Below are 20,792 nucleotides of genomic sequence, written 5' to 3'. Positions count from 1 at the left end.
CCTCAGGAGGATTCCTCCCATCCAACTCCTGCCACCTCCACACTTGGCCAGTCTCCAGCCAACTCTCCCATCTCATCCTGTGCTTCCGTCTCTCTAATGGACAGTTCTCATTAATCACTTGCTAAATATCTCGTAGGATTTCTAGTAAAGTGAACTCATGAGAGCAGAAATTGGGTTTGTCCCATGTATTACACATGCTTAGTAAAGATCTGATATTAATTGTTCATATTAAATAAGATACACACAGACACAGGGACACACATAATCTTTTTTGTTGTTAAAATTTTTGGCCATGCCCCAGGGCTTGTGGGAATCTTACTTCTCCGATCAGGGATCTAACCTGTGGCCCCTGAAGTGGAAGTGCAGAGTCCTAACCATTGGACTGCCAGAGAATTAACCCGCCCCCCTCCCTCCCACAATCCCCGCACCGACCGCCCAGCCCCTTTTGAAAAAACGAGATTTAGGAGTTCAGTCTTCGCACATCACACAGTAGAGATAGAGGGGTGTGAAGCTTCCAGTGAAGACCGCATTTCCTCATACTGCCGCCAGGGGGCAGGCAAGCAGAGTAGCAGAGTCAGTGGCTCAGTCTCCGCCTCTTTGCGACCCCGCAAACTGTAGCCTGTCAGGCTCCTCTATCCATGGATTCTCCAGGGGCGGGCAGTGTCTTCCCTAAAGAATGGTTCCCAATGGCTGAGGAACAGATCGCCGTGTCTGTGTGTGTTGCTCAGTCGTGTCACACTCGGCGACCCTATGGACTCTAGCCCACCAGGCTCCACTGTCCATGGCATTCTCCAGGCAAGAATACTGGAGTGGGTTCCCCTTTCCTTTTCTAAGGAATCTTCCAGACCCAGGGATCGAACCCAGGCCTCCTGAATTGCAGGTGGATTCTTAACCGTCTGAGACACCAGGGATAGGTTGCTTGATCCCAAAGAGAATTAGCAGAAACTCCTACTTTCCGCCTACAGTTTTGAGAGACCCGATTCTTTGCAACCCCATGTACTATAGCCTGCCAGGTTCCTCTGTCCATGAAATTCTCCAGGCAAGAATACTGGAGTGGGTAGTCATTTCCTTCTCCTTTGAGATAACAGAGGGTCAAAAAAAAAAGGGCATAGTGGGGCGGGCAAGGGACTGGACATGGGTGAGATCTACCTCTGTTAGTAAGAAGACTTTCGGTTACCTCTGAGGAAGAAAGGGACGTTTTTAGGACGCAGACTGTGATATTCCTTGGGCACTGAGGAACTTCCCAAGGGAACTTATGAAAAGTGACACTACAAACAAAATGTTATGTTCCTTGCTTTAATGCAGTAGACGGCACATTTAAAAAGCAGTCAGAAGCCAAGGAAACTAAAATTCCATGTGCTTTTAGGCAAGTGCTTTGGTCTATGGTACGCACTTCAGCTAAGCACTTCAGCACTGTAATCAATGTAGTCCTCAAAAATAAACAAACCCGTGAGTTTCTTAAGGCAGAAGAAATTTTCTTTCTTATTTTGCAAAGAAAGGATCTTTGGCTCAGAGAGGTGAAAGGACTTTCCCAAGATCACCCAGCATCAGCCAGAGCTGCCAGAGCCAATCTCTTCAAATTAGCACCAGGTTCTTTCCCATTAAACAGTTATAAGTGAATAATTATCAATAATAATTAAATGACTTATCACTAATAGTATTATTATTAGTTATCAGAACTGTCATTCATTGAGGGGTACTCTACCAACACTTGTGCAAAGTATTTTACAAATATCACTTCCTTTAAATTTTTACCATAATGCTAAGAGAATGATGAAGAAAGAGAAAGCAATCTCTGACTTTTAGGAGCTGACCTGGCAACCAAAAGTTGGCCTTTTATTCCCTTGTTGAACATAAATATTTCGAAAGACGTTAAACAGCAGACAAAGCCGTTCTGTGTCTAGGAGGGACCCAAACAAAAAGAGAACACTCTGTAACCATGTTTGAACACAGGCAAAATGAGCTAAATTACACAAATCACCAAAATGATCTCGCATACCTCTATCTTGAGTGGCTGCTACTTCTTTACCAATACAGTTCTAACCTCTATCTAGTCTTTCCTTTTCAGAATTAGCATTGAGATATCCAGAGAACAGTCCACTTCCTATCACCATCCATCCAGAGTACAGCCAACTTGCTGAACCTACCCCCAAATCACCTAACACAAGCCCACATTCTGGAAGTCCTTTTAAAATTCTTTTTAATTGATTGACTGATTTTTGACTGCATTGGGTCTTTGTTGCTTTGCCCGGGGCTTTTCCAGTTGCGGGGATGCGGTGCGTGGGCTCCTCCTTGCGGTGACTTCTGAGCGCAGGCTCAGGCGTGCAGGCTTCGGTAGTTGCAGTTCCCGGCCTCTAGAGGGCAGGCTCAGCAGTTGTGGCACATGGATTTAGTTGCTCTGCAGCATGTGGAATCTTTCTGCCAGGAATCGAACCCGTGTCCCCTGCATTGGCAGGCAGATTCTTATCCACTGCACCACCAGGGAAGTCCTACAAGTCCTTTTAAACATCCTCTTAATGAGACATCATGTGGTTCATAAGGGTAGTGACTTGGTTCTTGCTGTAGTAAGTCATAAGCCCAACTCATTCAACCAGCAATGGGAGTATTTCCAGAGGTCTGTGGCTGTAAACATCGGCAGGTATAAGAATTATCCTTATTTTATAATGAAAGAAAGTAAAACTCAGAGACGCTGAGAAATGTGTCCAGGACGATGAGACAGTGAGTAACAGAAAGAGCACCATCTGTGTCCTCGTTCATTTAACCGCAATGATTTTTGAGTTCCCTCTGCCTCAGTTCCCTCAGGTGTAATAAGGTAGTTAGACTCTGTCCTCCAAAGTTCCCTTCATCCCACATCTTCCTAGAGGCAGGACCGTGAAACACTGTCAGAGTGGCTCTACTTGGGAGAACTGGCACCTCCCCTGGGGCCTCCCTAGATTCTGAACAAGGCATTTATCACAAGGCCTTGCAGCTGGGAAGGTCTAATATAAAATTGAAATATGGCACATCCTGGGACATGCCTGCACTAGTCTTGGACCCCCGACCTCCATCTACATCCTGTCCTGCCTCTCAGCCATCCTCTGTTGGTTATTCACATTTCCATACATCCTGTTACCACAGCTCTTGCCCAACTTGGGGAGGGAAGTTGGGAGGGTGACTTGGGTGCTCTGACCCTACCGACCACCCTCCTCTTCTTACACTATCCTGTCTCCTTTAACCCAGTGAGCAAGCATCTCATGAAGGTGGCCACCACCCTATCAGCCTCCTCTCAGTATAAATTGTGGGAAGTGAAAAAGATGGGTTCCCTCAAGTTGGGTCCTGAGATTCTGAAAGCTGGTGGAGGGGACTTAGCAAAATTTTGCACACAGAGTTGAAATACACTTTGTAGGGGAGGGGCGTACTTCTTGATTGCCATCTCCCAATGTCTGTAGGATCTCCTAGGACAAAGGTGTCAAATCGGTTGGTAGGTTTCTTGGGAGTAGACTGAGCACAATGTGGAAAGCCAAGGCCTAGGGGAGGGAACTCTTATGGTTAAATGGTATGAGTGTTTTCCTGATGAATGCTTGAGCTGGCACCTGATGCCCAAGGGAAAATGAGGTCCCTGTTGGGGGAGGTAGAAAAACTGAGACTGAGTGACTGTCTTCTATGAAATGTTAGTAATTATTCAGTTTGTTGTTGTTCAGTCCCTTAGTCTTGTTCAACTCTTTGAGACCTGATGGCCTGTAGCCCGCCAGGCTCCTCTGTCCATTAGATTTCCCAGGCAAAAATACTAGAGTGGGTTGCCATTTCCTTCTCCAAGGGATCTTCCTGACCCAGGGGATGAAACTGCATTTCCTGCATTGGCAGATGGATTCTTTGCCACTGAGACACTAGGGAAGCGGTATTCAGTAGCTTTCTCCAATTTATTTTCCAACATGAAATTTCTCCTCTGTCCAAACACCCACTCACCTATGTCACTCAGGCCCGAGGAGTCTCTTGCTTAGAGATGCTAAAGGCGGCTGCCTTACTCCCCTCAGGACTGGGGACTAGCAGGAGGAGGCAGGAATGTCAAGCTTTAGCGTCAGGGCTCTCATGTAGATGAGGTAGTTGCCTCTACCCTGCCAAGTATCTCCTTTCCCTTTCTCTGTCCAGAGGGGACTTCCAGGTTCATTGTATTCAGGGTTGGGTGGCCTTTGAGGAACAAGTTGAGGTCTCCTCATGATGCTCAAAGGCTACTTGGAAACAAATATAGACTCCAACCTGGGAAATGGATGGAGGTAGGATCTCTGTTCTCCTCTCCACCTCTTTGTCGTGCCCCAAAGCTCCTGTTCACCTGCTTCTCTCTGATGGAATGCAACTCATGCTTCCAAACTCAGTTTAGACATCGCCTCTTCTGGGAGGCTGGCCTTGACCACTTCAGGTGACAACCAGCGTCTCCACCTCAGCTCCCACCACAGCCCCAGGAAACTAGTCCTCCTGCTAAATGACATTGTCATGCTCCCATTTCCTCCCTCACAGGATTCTCAGGATGATTAAATAAAATCATGCAGGCAAAATGCTAACACAGAACCTGGCACATGGCCAACGTTCACTCAAAGTGTGGTGGCCTTTCTTTAACCAAAGAAGCCCCCTCCCTGGACGTGACCCCGGGGAAGGGGACTCTTCAGAAAAGTGGACAGTTGAACATCATGTTCCTTCCTTTCTCCTTCTGGTGTGTGAAGTAGGGGGGTTTGGAAGGACCTTAGTAACCCAGAATGGGCCCTGGTTGCCAGGGAAACCACTGTCTGACAGGAGGATTGGAACTTTCATTCCTACCCTCCCCCATGGCCATCTGTCCACCCCTCCACCTCAGGAAGGAAAGTGGAGCTGTTGGTTGAACAACTGCAATGGCCAATGATTTAATGCATCATGACTCGGTGATGAAGCCAGCATAGGAACCCCAACAGAACAAGACATTCATGTTATTCAAGAGACCTGGGATCCACGAGGGAACAAGGCTCACCTGGACCCCTGCTGCAACTTGTCACTAGGCCCCAGTCTCTGCCCGTCGCCCCCTAGAGGCCAGTCGCCACACTGCAGCCGCAGAATCCAGCTAGCACCGGAGTCCTATCCCATTTGCTCCCATGACCAATCCCTCAGTGACTTCCCAGCTCTCTCAGAGTCAAGTTCTGATTATTAAATACCTACAAGAGTCCTCATGATCTGCCCCCAACCCTCATGATCACGGGGTTGCTGTGGAAGCAGTGGAGGCAACAGGCGTATATTCCTTCTCCCTGAGAAGTCAAAGTCCTTTGTCGTTCTAATAATGGTGGTGGTTTAGTTGCTAAGTCATGTCTGACTCTTGCGACCCCATGGACTGTAGCCTGCCAGGCTCCTCTGTCCATGGGATGCTCCAGGCAAGAATACTGTAATCGTGAGTAATATAACAGATAAAACAGCTTTATCTGTGTGTTATGCATTATCCTAAGCATGTATCTTAACTCACTGAATCCTCAAAAATCTTAGAAGAGTGGGTGAGGAACTGTTGATATTTCCTTGTGTTACAGAGGAGGAAACTGAGGTAGAAACAAATAAATAATTTTTCTAAAGTCATAGAGTGGAGACAGAGGATTTAACCCAGAATTTAGCTTTGGAGTCTGTGCACACACATCCTACTGCATTGTTAGCTGTAAACTACGGTGCACACATGAGGGGGTTACACACCCCCAATTCCTTCACTCACATCTGTATATTCACTTCCAGTTACAATCATGTAGCACAAGACCCCTGTGCCGACTCATCCACACGAAGACAAGCATTTTCCATTCACACACACACACACACACACACACACACACACACACCCTGTGCTCCACTCCAGGCTCAGGGAGGAGGGAGCTGGGCTCAGTGCCCAGAAGCCCCAGGAGCAAGTCCAGCCAAACGTCAAGCAGGCACAGAGCTGGGTGATGAGCTGAGAGGACACGGGGGGCTGTCTTCCTGCACAAACATCCTTTCCCTGGAGAAGAGCAGGAGCTCTCAATACCGAGCTGCCCCAGGACAGAAGGGCACCAGGAGCCCGTGACTCACCAACAAGCCACTGTGAGAGGAAGGTCTGCTCTCTCCTGAGACATTCCACATGTGCCCCTTTATTTAGCCTCACGTCCATCCTGCAACATCTGGGTTCTCATCTCATTGTGTCAAGGAGAAAGTACGGGCTCAGAGAGGTAATGTGACTTGCTCAGACCCCACCACCAGCAAATTGAACAAGAAGGATTCTAGTTCAGGTGCCCTCTGCCCCGCCCCTCTTCCTGCCTCAGTCTGTCCACCTGAGACCAGGGAGCAGCAGAGACTCCTCCTAAGAGCAGAGACTCCTCTTTTCTCCCCTGCCCCCTTCCCGTCTGTCCATCTTTCTCTCCCAATGTCCTTCTCTCCTGGTTCTCTTCACTCTGGTCCAGGTTAGAGGCCCCCAGATCCAGAAGCCCCCGGTTGGGCCTGTGTTTCCTCCCTCTCCCCGCTCCCTGCTCAACAGTGATTGAGGTATCTGATTACAAGCCTTCCTGGCCCCTGTTGGCATCTTCAGAGAAATTACAAGGTAGCAACATCACACAGTGTGTATTCTGGATAAAGGCATGTTATCTGAACACTGTGGGACTCAGATCATATCTCTGCTCCTATTCCTTAGTTTTTCACTCTGAAAAATGAGAAGCATGGATACCATGCTATCTAAGACTACATCCTGAAATGGATGGAATGTACTTGTGGCAAGCAGAAGAGATTTAAATTTTTGTGATGCCGAGCCCTCTGAGATGGACATTCATATCTAAGTCATGGGTGACCACTTTCTGGCCACGAGACATAACAGAGCCTCATTTTGGATGTATGTAGCCTGTTTCCATGAAGTGGTGGCATGAGTACTAGAGTTTTAGGGTTATTGTAAGGATTAAAAGGAAAAGGATAAACTGGAAGTTGCAAATCTGGTTAGAATACTGTTAGCCCACCCAGTAAATTTTATAATTTTGAATCATTTGCCAGCATTTAAAGGTGGAGGATTTAATAAAAAGGAAATTTCTAGCACTGCTGCGCAAAATAAACAAGATTGCAACACAGTCCTGCACGGGCAGTGGGTCTCACACTTGAGTGAGCATCAGAAGCTCTTAGCAATTATCAAACACAGATTTGAGATCTTCATCCCCAGAATGTTGATTCAGGAGCACAGGTTGGGACCTGAGTAGCTGCATCAACAAGGTTCCCCAGGCACTGAGGTTGGTGTTCAAGGGATCACACTTTGAAAGCCGTGAACTAAGCTAAGAAGAGTGGTTTCTTCTCAGGAGGGGACCGTTCTCTCCAGTTTCCATAATCCCCACCATTCCTTATGGTTCCCTTGTACCACCCTGGCTCCAAATGCTTTCATCCACACTACTCACTTGACCTGGAGGGTATTTAAAATTGTGACCTGTAGGGTGCGCTCACAGTAAGCATTCAGGAAAAGGTAGCTTGCTCTTATTTTATAATCTGATGAGTTAAGTTTCATTATTCCTTTTTTTTACAGATGAGGAAACTGAATTTTGGGTAAGGGAAAGTGACTTGCTGGAGGAAAAACAGCTGAAAGTTAGAAGGAAGACATTTGCCAAAAACTGTTGGCTATGTGTCCCCAGTTACTTCAATGTTACTAATACACAAACACACAAACAACTCTTGGGCAAATCTATCTGATATTAACATAGATGATGCATCAAAGGTTTTGAATCTTTACTTCATGAATGTAAGTCACATTTATCAAGAAAAGGAAGCAAGAAAACAGAAAGGGAACAAGGAAGTGTTATAATTGGAGGTGCCACAAGTCAGCTGTAGACATGTCCATCTAAGGTGACTAGAAACAAGTCAACATGGAAGATCTGAGAAATTCCCAGAAGCAAATGGGGTGCCTTTAACCACACAATGGAGTTTTCTCCTGCTGATCTGTTGAACCCATTCAAACTACCTTCTCTCCATGGGAACTTCTCTGAGTATATGGGCTAACTTGTTTTGTCATCTAACCTCGATCTGTTCCTTTTTCTGGTAACAGTAGCCTGATTTTGCTTGAGGAGCCAGGACAGGTGGAATTGAGGTGCCTGTCAACAGAAGTGTCTGCCCTACCCTCAGACCAAGAGTAACAAACCAGATGCACTCCCTGGAACTTAATCTTGATCTTGATCAAAGAATGACAAAAGACCTAAAAATAGAGGTTATTGAGAGGTGACTAGGGGAGACATTAGTTCTTCTTTGCTTACCATCCTTTCCAAGCTGGGATGTTTTAGCACTCCCTTCAGTGTGAGCTAAACTAAATCAATAGGTGCTATGGGTGCCAACACGATTCCAAAAGGATCTCACCTGAGGGTACCATCAGGAAGGAAGGGTGGATTCCCATTATAGCCCTACACTGTTCTCAAGCTTTCTTCTCTGCTTCCTACTGGTGAGAGCTGATGCCTTTACCATGGTCATCACCAAGTTTCTCACTTTTAAGTCCAATGGCTTCTTCTCTGTCCTCATCCTCCTCCAACTCACAGTTAAGGCCTCATGGCAAAAATGTGAACAAAAGTCTTTGCCAAAATTTGATTCCAGTTGGTCTCAGTGCCAAAAAATCCTGGATGAAAAGCAGAGCTTCCCTATTTGAAGACTTTTGAGTCCCCTCTGGTGAGTCTCTGGGGACTTTTGAAAGCATAGCTTATAAACCTCTTTTAAGGAAAATCATGGGAGACAGAGGGGCTTCCCTGGTGGCTTAGATGGTAAAGAATCTGCCTGCAATGCAGGAGACTCAGGCTCGATCTCTGAGTCAGGAAGATCCCCTGGAGAAGGGAATGGTTACTCACTCCAGTATTCTTGCCTGGAGAATTCCATGAACAGAGGAACCTAGTCCTCTGCTATAGTCCATGGGGTCACAAAGTTTTGTGTCTGAATTCTAACCCTTGCCTGTATCCATTATGTGAACTTGGGGAAAGAGATGAAACCTCTGAGCTTCCATTTGTATGACTTTATTTGAAAAAATTAAAAAAAAATATTTTGGGGGGACTTCCTTGGTGGTTCAGTGGTAAAGAATCCACCTGCCAATGCAGGAGACATGGTTTGACCCCTGATCCAGGAAGATCCCACATACTGCGGAGCAACTAAGTCCAGGAGTCGCAACTACTGAGTCCATGAGCCCCAACTACTGAAGCCAGTGCACCCCAGAGCCTGTGCTCTGCAACAAGAGAAGTTCCCACAATGAGAAGCCCAAGCACTGCAGTTAGGTAGTAGCCCGAACTCTCCGCAACTAGAGAAAAGCCCATGCATCAAGGAAGACCTAGCACGGCCAAAAATAAATCAATAAAATTATTTTAAAAATTAAAAATTTCTTGTTTGGCCCAACCGTGTGATATGTGGGACTTCAGTCCAGGCCAGGAATTGAACCTGGGACCCCTGCTTTGGAAGCATGGTGTCTTAACCACTGGGCCATCAAGGAAGTCCCAGCTTGTAAGACTTTAAGACAGAAGAAGAATCTATTGAGATTATTGTGATGTTTAAAGATGGAGATGTATATGCAGGGCTTGCTTGGCACATAGTAGCTTGTCAGTAAGCGGTATAGATTACTTACTTGTACTTACTTGTACTACTTGTCAGTAAGTAATATGGATATTTTATATTGTTAATTCTACTTCTCTCAGAATTACTGAGGGATTCTTATTGACTCAGTGACTTTTACCAGCACATCAAGACAGGAAATTCACTCTGCTCTTTGAAGTTACCAGCAATCCCTATCTCCTCTGAGACTCAGGTTTCTCTAGTGTAAAAGGAAGGATAGCTGTCTCCTTGTGGACACAGTTCAGGGTCTGTCTACGCTGACAAATGTAAATCACTAGCAAATTGAACAGGCCACACAGCTAGTAAATTGGAAGAGCCACAGCTTGAAGCCCTTGAGTCTGAGCAAAAGTTTCAATCACCACGTATTTTATCCCTAATAAACATTTCATGAACAAGTGCATGAATGAGTTAATGTCTAGTTATGGGCTTCCCAGGTGACTCAGTAGTAAAGAATTCACCTATAACGCAGGAGATACAGGAGATTCAGGTTCAATCCCTGGGTTGGGAAGATCCCCTGGAGAAGAAAATGACAACCCCACTCCAGTATTCTTGCCTGGAAAATTCCATGGACAGAGAAGCCTGGCAGGCTACAGTCCATTGGGTCCATGGGGGACAAGACTGAGCATGTCTCCCGCCCCCTCTCTCAACATCTTTGCCTAAGTGTTCTACAAGCACCACGGACTCAACATTGACTGAGCTGAATTCACTGTCCTTCCCCCTACAGACTTGCTTCCCTTACCTTCCCCCAGAAAGCTGAGTGTTGTCCTTCACTTTAACTTTTCTTCACCCTCTGCAAGCAATCTCACAGTAACATCTGTGAGTTGTAACTCCTCAGTTTTCAGGTGAAATTTCATTTCAGAGTAAGATTAAGACACCGGAGCATAGAACTGCCCCACTTCCTGATAGCATCCATCTGGAGCAAAGCCAGCTTCCTGAAACTCTCCCCTAAATATCCTAACTGAAGCCCACATCCTGTAAGTCCTTCAAACATCCTCTTAATGAGATGTCATATTATTCATTGTCCCTTGATGAAGCGAGTAATAAACCCAATTCGTTCAGTTTGGAAGAGGACTGTTTCTAGTGGTGTGTGGTTGGAAACATTGACAAGTATAAGTCTTTCCCTTATTTTATGATTAAGGAATGCAAAATTCAGAGATGCTGAGGCATTTGCCTGGGGCTACTAGATATTGCACTACAGAACCAGATCTATCTGTGTTTTGGTTTATTACACTACCTCTATTTTTTGAGTTTTCTATGCTTTATATACAGTAAGGCAGTTAGGCTCTGTTGCCCAAAGGTTCCTCCAGCTTACTGCTTCTCAGAACTGAAAGTATGAAGACAGTGTTAAAGTTGCTCTACTTTGGAAGTTGGGACATCCCTTTGCCTCAGGAGCCACTAGATTATGAACAAATCATTCCCATGATGTCTTGCAACTGGGAAGGTCTAATAATGAACACAGTGCATCCTGGGAAATGCCTTGATAAGTCTTGGATTGTTGCCCACCACTTACCTCCTACCCTCTCCTCTCAACCATTATTCTTCAGTTATTTAAATTTCCACATTATATGATTGCCACAGCTGTTGCTCAACAGGGGAAGATAAGTTGGGAGGGTGACTTAGAAGCTCTGATCTTACTGACCATCTTCCTCTTCTTACTCTAAATTCTCTCCTCCAACCCAGGGAGGGATTCCCTTGTGGGGGTGCCAGTAACTCTAACAGCCTCAGAATAAAATGTTGTGAGCTGCCAATATTGGGTTCATTGAATCTTCAGGTTTGAGAATCTAAAGTTGGTGGTGGGAATTTAGCAAACATTTTCCAAGAACCAAAAAGACACTTGGTGGGATACAGAAGTCCCTTGAGTGCCATCTCCCAGTGTCTGTAGGACTGTCAGGACAAAGGCGGCAGAACTGGTCAACAGGTTTTCTGGGAGCTGTGTCTAGACTGATGTTGAATGCCAGAACTAAAAGTGAGACGGAATTATTTTGGCTCAGTGGAGTAAGCCAGTGTTCTATTGATGAATGCTGCTATCTGGCACCTGATATCCAAGAGAAAGTGAGCTCTCGATAAGAAGTGGTTGAAAACTGAGGCTGGAAGAATCTAAAGGAAAGGGAAAAAATCACAATAAGAAAAACAAATATATAGAAGAATGGAAGCTCATTTAAATGAATCAGTACATATATTAAAAAACAATTAAAAATTGTAGAAGCTATCCTGACAGGATAAACAGCAAAAGGATCATCACGAAAATGTAAAGTAGAACATCAAAATCACAAAATGTGAGAGACGGGTTGTAAAAAGTAGATCTTTGAGAATGTGTTTGAACTCAAGTGACTTTCAGTTTAAAGCAAGGAGGTATAGCTATGGGTCAACATTCTTGAACTCCATGGTCACCACAAATGAAAAACAGAATAGAGTCACAAAAACTAAAAACAAAGGAACTTAAGCATACTAAAAGAAAAATCAACTAACCACAAAAAGAAAAACAAAAAGAAGAAATGAACAGAGAATAACTACAAAAACAACTGGAAAATGAAGATTACAATGACAAATCATATAAAAATATTCAAGTTATTTTTCACAGACCTAAAACAAATAATCATAAAATTTGTACAGAACCACAAAAGACCCAGAATTGTCAAAGTAATCCTGGGGGAAAAATACAAAGCTTGAGTTATGACTCTTCTGGACTTCAGACTATAGTACAAAGCTAAAGCAATAAAAGTATGCTATTAACACAGAACCAGACATAGAGATCAGTGGAATAGATCAGATTAGATAGCCCAGAAATAAACCCATGCATCTAGAGTCAGTTAAGCTATGACAGAGGAGAAAGGAATATACAATGGAGAAAATACAGTCTTTTCAGCAAATGGTTTTGGGAAAGCTGAACAACTAAATGTAAGTCAATGAAATTTGAACACTCCTTCATATCATATACAAACATAAACTCAAAATGGAATAAAGACCTTAATATAAGACAAGATACCACAAAACTCCTAGAAGAGAACACAGGCCAAACACTCTTGGACATAATCAGGGCAATATTTTCATGAATCAGTCTCCGGTGCCAAAAGAAATGAAGGCAAAGATAAACAAATGGGATCTAGTGTGAAGTGAAAGTTGCTTAGCTGTGTCTGATTCTTTGCGACCCCACGGACTATACTTGCCCATAGAACTCTCCAGGCCAGAATACTGGAGTGGGTAGCCTTTCCCTTCTCCAGGGGATCTTCCCAAGCCAGGAATTGAACCGGGGTCTTCTGCACTGCAGGCGGATTCTTTTCCAACTAAGCTATCAGGGAAGCCCTATCTAATCAAACTTAAAAGCTTTGGCAGTGAGGAAGAAATCAGTGACAAGACAAAAAGACAACCTACCGAGTGGGAGAAAATATTTGCAAAATGCAGGACCAATAAGAGGTCAATATCAAAAGTATACAAACAGTTCTTGCAACTCAACATTGAGAAAAAAAAAAAAAATCCAATTTAAAAATGGGCAGAAGACCTAAGGAGGCATTTTTCTAAAGAAGACATAGAGGTGGCCAACAGGCACATGAAAAGATATCAACATTTCTAATTCTTAGAAGAATGGAAGGGTTTCCCTGGTAGCTGGTAAAGAATCCGCCTGCAACACAAGAGACTCCAGTTTGATTCCTGGGTTGGGAAGATTCCTTGAAGAAGGGATAGGCTACCCACTCCAGTATTCTTGGGCTTCCCTCTTGGCTCAGCTGGTAAAGAGTCCAATTGCAATGCGGGGGACCTGGATTCGATCCATGGGTTGGAAGGTCCCCTGAATAAAAAAATGGCAACCCACTGCAGTATTCTTGCCTGGAGAATCCCCATGGACAGAGGAGCCTGGCGGGCTACCGTCCATGGGGTCGCAAAGAGTCAGATACGAATCAGTGACCAAGCACAGCACAGAGGGAGGGGACGTATGTACAACTATGCTGATTCATGCTGATGTTTGACAGAAAGCAACAACATTCTGTAAAGCAATTATCGTTAAATTTAAAAATAAATAAATTTAAAAAATGACAGTGAGATCACATCACATCAGTCAAAATGGCTATCATTGGGAATTCTAGAAATAAAAAATACAGAAGAGAGAGTGAAGAAAAGGGAAGTACCTTGTATACTGTTGGTGTGAATGTATATTGGTGCAGCTCCCATGAAACTAGTATGGAATTTCCTTAAAAAGCTAAAAATAGAACTACTACATCATCAACTACTATATTATGCTGGGTATATATGTGGAAAAAAGAAAACTTTAATTTGGATAGATACATGCACCTCAAGGTGCATAAAAGCCTTGTTTACGAATAGCCAAGACATGTGCACAATGCAAGTGCCTATCAACAGATGACTGGCTTAAGAAATGTGGTATGAAAATAAGACTGGATTCATAGACATAGAAAACAAACTTATGGTTACCAAAGGGGAAAGGAAGGGGAAGGAATAATAATTTGGGGGCGTTGACAAGCACAGAGCCTGGCAAATGGCCAGTGCTCACTAAATGTGAACTTGGTCCTCTTTAGTTAGAGTTGGAAGTCCCCTACCCCAACACAACGACAGGGAAGGGGGTTTGAAGGACAAGTTGACAATTGAGCCTCATGCTCCTTCCTTTCTCCTGAGAATCCAGGAAAATAACATGCTCTAAAGTTTGACCTGGCCCAAGAAGTAAAGGACAAAAGTTTTCTTGTTGAGGTGTCTCTCATCCAGTTTTTCGTGTACACTGGCGTGGCCTAAGAGGTAGATGTCAATATGAGGGCTTGGCGCCTTATACTTGGTAGGGTTCAGTCTGAGGAGAGGTGGTGGGGAGGTGCCCACCCATCTGCATAAATGAGAAAGACCACTGTTTCCATGGAACCTATGGGTTAAGGTTCTTAGTTGCAAACAACACAATCCACTCCAGTTAGTTTAACTAAAATATGAATTTATTTAAAGATAAGGCCAGACTCTTTGAAGCCACAGACCTTCAAATCAATGTGAGGAGGAGGCTTCTTTCATGAAAGGACCTCTCCACCATTGAGCTGAAAGCTCGATGACGGAAATTCTACTTTTGCCAGCATAGGGAGAGCAGTGATGGTGGGGTGGAGGATGACGGTGAGGACGCTGTGGACAAGAATTCCAGATTCAAATCTCAGGCTCTACAGATACTCCAGTCAGGAGGAACTTTACTCCTGCATTCATTCCTTCCTTCCTCAAGTATTTCTGGACTGTTTCCTTTGTGCCAGAAATTGTGGGAAATGTGAGGGATAAAGGGAAGGTTTGCTTTCTTGGTGCTTAGAGCAAACTGGATGAGATAGGGCTAAAGTAAGTGGACCTGTGGAGGAAGGAGAGAGACAGATCTTTCTGCTGAGGAGAGGAGGGTTGAGAAGAAAGAAAAGGAGGCTGAAATTTCTCAGAAGCAGCTAGAGCCCAGCTTTGGGTGGGTCCTCCTTGTACTTCAGCATCTCAGGGGAGCACAGTTCACAGGTTCTCTGTAAAAGGAAAGGAACTTGCTTATTGACATCTCTGAAGGCCCAGACCTGGACATTGAACACCCTGACAGGTCCTAGACCATGCCAGAAATGTGCAACCACAGTCCTCCCAGGACCAGGGTAACCAACAAAAAGCAAGGGAGTTTTCCAGGCCGAGGTGGGGCACTGAGGAGCACTCCAGACTTGCTCTGCAGAGTGACTGACTCAGGGTTCCCACCTGAAAAATGGGAGCATGTGAGTAGGCTCAGATTATGATGACGGGGCTTCTAGGGGGTGACCTTTCACCAAGCTGGTCCATGGAGGACACGCTCAATCCATAGATACTGCTGCCACTTCTCTTGGGAGGCAGCAAGGAAAAAAATCACTTTTTTTGGAAAGGTGTGTGGCCTTCTGAGCGCCATCACTTTCCCCAGCCCTTCCCCTCTCCCTCTGCCCTGCCCCCGTCTTACCCCAGGGCCTGGTACCACGACCACAGGTCCTCATGCAATCCCCTGCACTCTTGAAATTGTTGCGCTTAGCTCTGCAGCCGCCATATATAAAGGTCTCGCAGAACCTGGACTTGGCGTTGTAGAAGTATCTGATCATTTTGGCCTTGCAGGGACCCGTATATGGAGGCTCTAGGCAGAAGTCAGGCCGCTGGGCTGCAGGGATGGGAGGATCTCAGTTAAAGAGAGGGAAGGTCATCACAGCTCAGTCTACAAGAGAGACAACTAAAACAACCAGTTTGTGATAGAGAGTGATGGGGGGGCAGAAGTGTGAAATGTGAAAAGGCCTTTTGATACCCTGCTTTCCAGGACATTATTGTTAATGTTGTTAGGTGTGACAATGACAGGGCAACAGTATAAATAATTACGTGCCATTAATGAATGTTTATGGATCAATTCACATGATGCTACTGATTAGTTTCAAAAGTTACACAAAAGGGGGACACATATAAAAATATTCTCCATGTATAAAAATTATTGGAGGTGGACAATGGATCCATGGCTTTTACAATACTGTGTTTTCTACATATGTGTGTAGTTGAAACTTCCACCGATAAAAAAGAAAGCATTACTGAGCCCAGTCTCATTCTGCTCACCTCAGGACCAGCCAATAATCTGGAGAAGAGCTGCTGAAACTAGGAATAATGTTTTAATTGGAAATTGAGCCCACAGAGATGATGGCATGCTACTGTCTCAAGAAAACCACCTTCCCACAGCATGAATTCCTGTTCCTTTTACACAAAAGAGGGGGAGGGCGAAGAGCCCACGGTGGCAACGATGGTGGCAATGGCTAAAGTGGACCACCAAGGGTCGCTCATTTGCAGTTATCCCTTGATGAAGGTGCCCACCTGGATGCCAGCCAATGGTCGAGTAGGGCTGCGTGACCCATCACTATTACAAAAGTGTGAGGAAATCCTGCCGTAAATGGAGAAAGGCATGGTAGAAAACACACCGGTGTTTACTTCAGTTGCCACATGGAGACTGGAATGATAGAGTGTTGAGGAAATATTGACACTGTGACTTATAAAAGAAATATTAACTTGGTCTGCATCCCATTTCTGGCACAGATCTCCTAAAACATTGGAATTTCCTAAGAGATGAGAGCAAAGGGGAGTCTATTATCATGTGAGGGAGATGACTTTTGTAACGCCTCAGCCAAAGCCAAGAATGGGGATAAGTTGTTAGGGGAACCGACTGCCTGAATTGGCTGTGGAAATTTTCATTTCTACCTTCCCACTCTTTCATTGTCCCCACATCTCAGGAGGGGGAGAGGGATTGGAAGTTGAATCAATCACAAATGACTAAGGATTTAATGAATCACGATTTGTGATGAAGCCTCCATAGGTATCTTAACATAGCAAGTCATTCAGGTGTTTCAAGAGAACTGGAATCAACCCAGGATACAACACAGGTATGTCCTCCATCTTGGCTCCCTGGACCGCTGCGGCAGCCCGCCCAGGGGCCTCTGTCTCTGCCCTTCGCCCCCTAGAGGCCACGCTCCACACTGCAGCCACAGGACCCTGTTAAAACTTGAGCGCTGTATCGTTGCTCTCATGACCAGTCCCTCAGTGGCTTCCCAGCTCTCTCAGAGTCAAATTCTTGTCCTTATACAGTCCTAGAAGGTTCCTCACGTCCTGCCCCCACGGCCTCTCTGCCTCATCCCCTCCCACTCCCCTCCCCTCACCCACTCAGCTCCAGCCACCCTGGTCCTGGCAGCTGCGCAAACGCGCCAGGCTCCTTTGTGCAGCTTCTGCTTAATGTCTCCTCATCACAGAGGGTTTCCTTGACTCTCTGCAGCCTCCCGAATCCCCATAACTCTCCTTCCTCACAACATGCATCATGACCTGGCATAGGATTTTCCCCCATCTTTGTTGTCTGTATTCCTCTTAGAAGGCATATTATTTTACTATATTTTGTTTACAGCTGTTTTCCTATACCAAGAAATATGCTTTTTAGGGGCAAAAAGCATAAGTATTTGATGAATATTTATCAAGGGAATAAATCTCCCATTTCATCCTCATGCCAAGTGCACAGTCGTTGAAGAGGCTGATGTAGTAAAATTCCTGTTAGTCTATTTGATGATGAGGCCTTCCTATATACTTATGAGTCTACTTCTAACTTTCTATATCTTGATAGGAAAATAAAATAATAGTCTGTCCAGGAGGCAAGAAGAAGAGCTTTGAGTTTTGACTGATATTGTACCGGCCTGGAAAAAGCAGTCTTGGCCCCACAAGCAAACTCATAGAAAAGTACTGCAGTTGCTTTTGGAGTGCTCTGACTGCAGTTGCCTTTGGAGGGAAGACAGCTGTCACTCAGCTCTCTAATTAATTTCATAATAGAGAAATGATCATATTTGAAAGATAAATTTTTTAGAGGCATGGTGAGGAAATGTAGATAGATGAGTCTTTTGGACTGAAATATTTTGATAGGAAATGGACGTCATTGATCAGGAAAGTCTTTATACTCATGACTGATAATCTTTTAAAAAACTCATGTAACCTGGTCCCCCTGTTCAGGTGAAGAAACTGCAGATCCCAGAACACACACCATATGAATGCTAGGATCAGGACAAGACACTATCCTGTTACAACCCATTTAATCAAGCACCCACGGAGGAGCCTGGTGGGCTACAATCCATGGGGTCACAAAGCGTCGGACATGACTGAGCGACTTCACTCACTCACTCACTCACCTGATTCTACCATGAATTCTGATAATGCAGAGAACTGGTAAGGAGTTATGACTGTTCTGCTCCACGTAATATAGACCCTTGTCTCTGAACCTCAACCCAGACACCAATGATAGAAAAGAGTGAGTCTGGGTTTTGTCCCTGACCCTAACGCATATGTCTCTACCAACAGCAACCAGTTCCCCAATACCCACTGGGCATCCAGGAGTCAATTCACTTCTGACATTAAATCTACAGAGGAGACCCAGACCCCACAGCGTGGGGGCTGGCTCCCTGAGTTTCACCCACACCTCAAGTGTTGATAACAATTTCTGCAGTCGCCTACATGTGTAATCAACTGGCTGTAAAAGCAGAGGTTCCATGACCCACCTCCCATTTTCAATAACTTATTAGAGTCATTCATGGAACTCTAAAAAACCCTTTACTTACTGTCCTCAGTTGTTATAAAGCATAAAATCCAGGGACAGACAAATGGAGAAGAAATATCAGTCAAATGGGAACTTGGGGGTGCTGATCCTCCAGACCCTCTTAGGACTCTCCCCCCTCCCAATCCCTTGATATTTTCACCTCCCCTGAGGCTCTCTGAACCCAATGTTTATGAGTTTTGATTAAGGATTGGAGGTAGGTAATTTGATAGAATCACTGGCCATTGTTGACTGAACACAATACTTCTCCTCTCCCCAGAGGGACAGGATTGATAGTTCTAACCCTTTAATCACCTGATGGCATGTTCTAGAATCCAGTCCCATCCAGATGCTATCTAAGGTCCCATCCTTCACTCATCTCATGACTTACAAAAATGCAGTGAATTCCTAGAGTTTCAGAAGACCTGGGGCATGAATTGAGACAAGGATCAAATATGGATTTTGTTATGATGCTATGCGAGATTCAGGGGCAAGGCAGTGACCAGGAATAGACAGTCTCAGAGATGAGGTCCCTGATCTGGTAGAGTCAGGTGGAATGCTTTTTTCCCCCCAAACTTAACACACAATGATATCTATTGAGAGTCACAAAATGTCCCTAGAGTGAAAACTGCCCAATTTATAAGAAGAAATCCAGAGAGGGTTGACAACACTCACCTCACCCCTACTCCCCTGTGCCTTCTATGGACTACCCTCCTACTTCACCCCAACTTCTAGAGGAGAGGTGAGCCAAGACTTACCCTTGGCCTGGTTGCTGGTGCCATACCCTGGGATGCTGGCCACCAGGGTGCCCAGGAGGACCAGAAGGGCTGCAGAGAGGCAGAGCCGGCTCATCTTCGTGGCCTTGCAGGAGGGCTCCTGTGGAAAGCTGGGGGCTGACTGTGCTTTACACACCCCACTTGAAGGGTGGGAGCAGGAGATAAGGAGGGGAGTGAGGAAAGGGAAGATCTGGGGTCAGGCTTGAACAGTCTGTAATCTCCCCACAGAACCAGACTTCCTATTTCTGCCTGCTGGGGCCAAATGCCCAGTAACAGTGTTTCCCAGACTTGACTCTGCCTGTGGGTCTGGTGCAAACACAGACTGTGATTCCACAGGTGGAATCTTGTCCAATATGGTCACTCAGGAGCATCCCAGCACCTAGGGCAGTGCATGGCCTGTGATGGATGGTCTGTGAGTGGATGAGAGCAAATCAAAAGATGGATAAGTGAACAGCAGTGTGTTAGTTGAAGTCCTCCTTTTCAGTCTCCTGCAGATTCATCACCTCTGGGCATCAGTGCCCCCACCACCACTTGACTCAGACTGCAGAGACACCTTTCTGCAACTATTGAGGCAGCATCTCAGCTGCCTGGATGTATACTGCTTATCTGGCACTGGTCCAGGCAGAGGCTGAGCTAGAGGAAGAGCCTGTATCTGTGGCACAAAGCCTGTTTTCTGGGAAGAAAAAGGAGTAAGGGGAGGGGGCAAAGGGGAAGACGGGAGCTGAACATGCCTCCACAGCCAGGCCACCTGCTGGTCCTCACCTGGCTTCACACACAGGAGGGTTGTCTACCAGAGTGGACCTCAGGGGACCTTGGAAGATCACCTGTAAACACAGGTGCTTTCCTCCTGCTTTCTCCCCAGGGATTTTGGGATCAGAGCACCTCAGTTTGAGTCCTGGCTCTGCCTTTTCCTAACTTTGTACTTGAGGATGTAAATCCCCCAGAGCCCCGTGTCTTTATGTGTCAGATGAGATCAGTGCTGACCACATTCACAAGGTTGCTGTGGAAGCAATGGAGGCAACAGACATATATATTCCTTCTCCCTGAGAAGTCAAAGTCCTGTGTAGTAATAGCAATAATAATAATAAGTAATTGTGACAGTTAACACCTAGCTCCTTCTAGATACAGGCATTATCCTTAAGCCCTTGCTGCATATTAACTTACCTAATCCTCATGATAGTCTTAAAACAGGGGGTGAAGAGCTGTTACTATTTCTTCATGTTGCAGATGAAGAAATTGAAGGCAACAAGAAGTTAAGAAATTTGCTTAAAATCCTACATGGTAGAAACAGGGTTTGATCCCAGGAATCTAACTTCAAGTCTGCACCCCGTGCACTCTGCTGCTTTGTAAAATGTAAGATTCAGGACACATATGAGGGGTGAGACCCACAATGTCTTCACTCATTCTCATCT

General features: G+C 45.2%; 1 protein-coding gene and 1 long non-coding RNA gene across 2 annotated transcripts in view; one reads left to right on the top strand and one right to left on the bottom strand.

Annotated features, from left to right (window-relative positions):
- LOC136159639 (uncharacterized) overlaps positions 1–20,792 on the top strand; it is a 60,877-nt gene that overhangs the window by 30,565 nt on the left and 9,520 nt on the right. The gene's annotated exons all lie outside the window — the stretch shown is intronic.
- LOC136158021 (serum basic protease inhibitor-like) lies at positions 14,643–19,523 on the bottom strand. Its single transcript, XM_065919805.1, has 3 exons — positions 19,363–19,523; positions 15,476–15,667; positions 14,643–15,026 (listed from the first exon to the last, which is right to left on the bottom strand). Exons 1-3 carry the CDS (start codon positions 19,454–19,456, stop codon positions 15,016–15,018), a joined length of 297 nt encoding a protein of 98 aa, XP_065775877.1. The 5' UTR covers positions 19,457–19,523; the 3' UTR covers positions 14,643–15,015.

Source organism: Muntiacus reevesi, chromosome 2 (genome assembly GCF_963930625.1).
Source record: "Muntiacus reevesi chromosome 2, mMunRee1.1, whole genome shotgun sequence".
NCBI classification, from domain to species: domain Eukaryota; kingdom Metazoa; phylum Chordata; class Mammalia; order Artiodactyla; family Cervidae; genus Muntiacus; species Muntiacus reevesi.
This window is presented reverse-complemented; position numbering and strand designations above follow the sequence as displayed.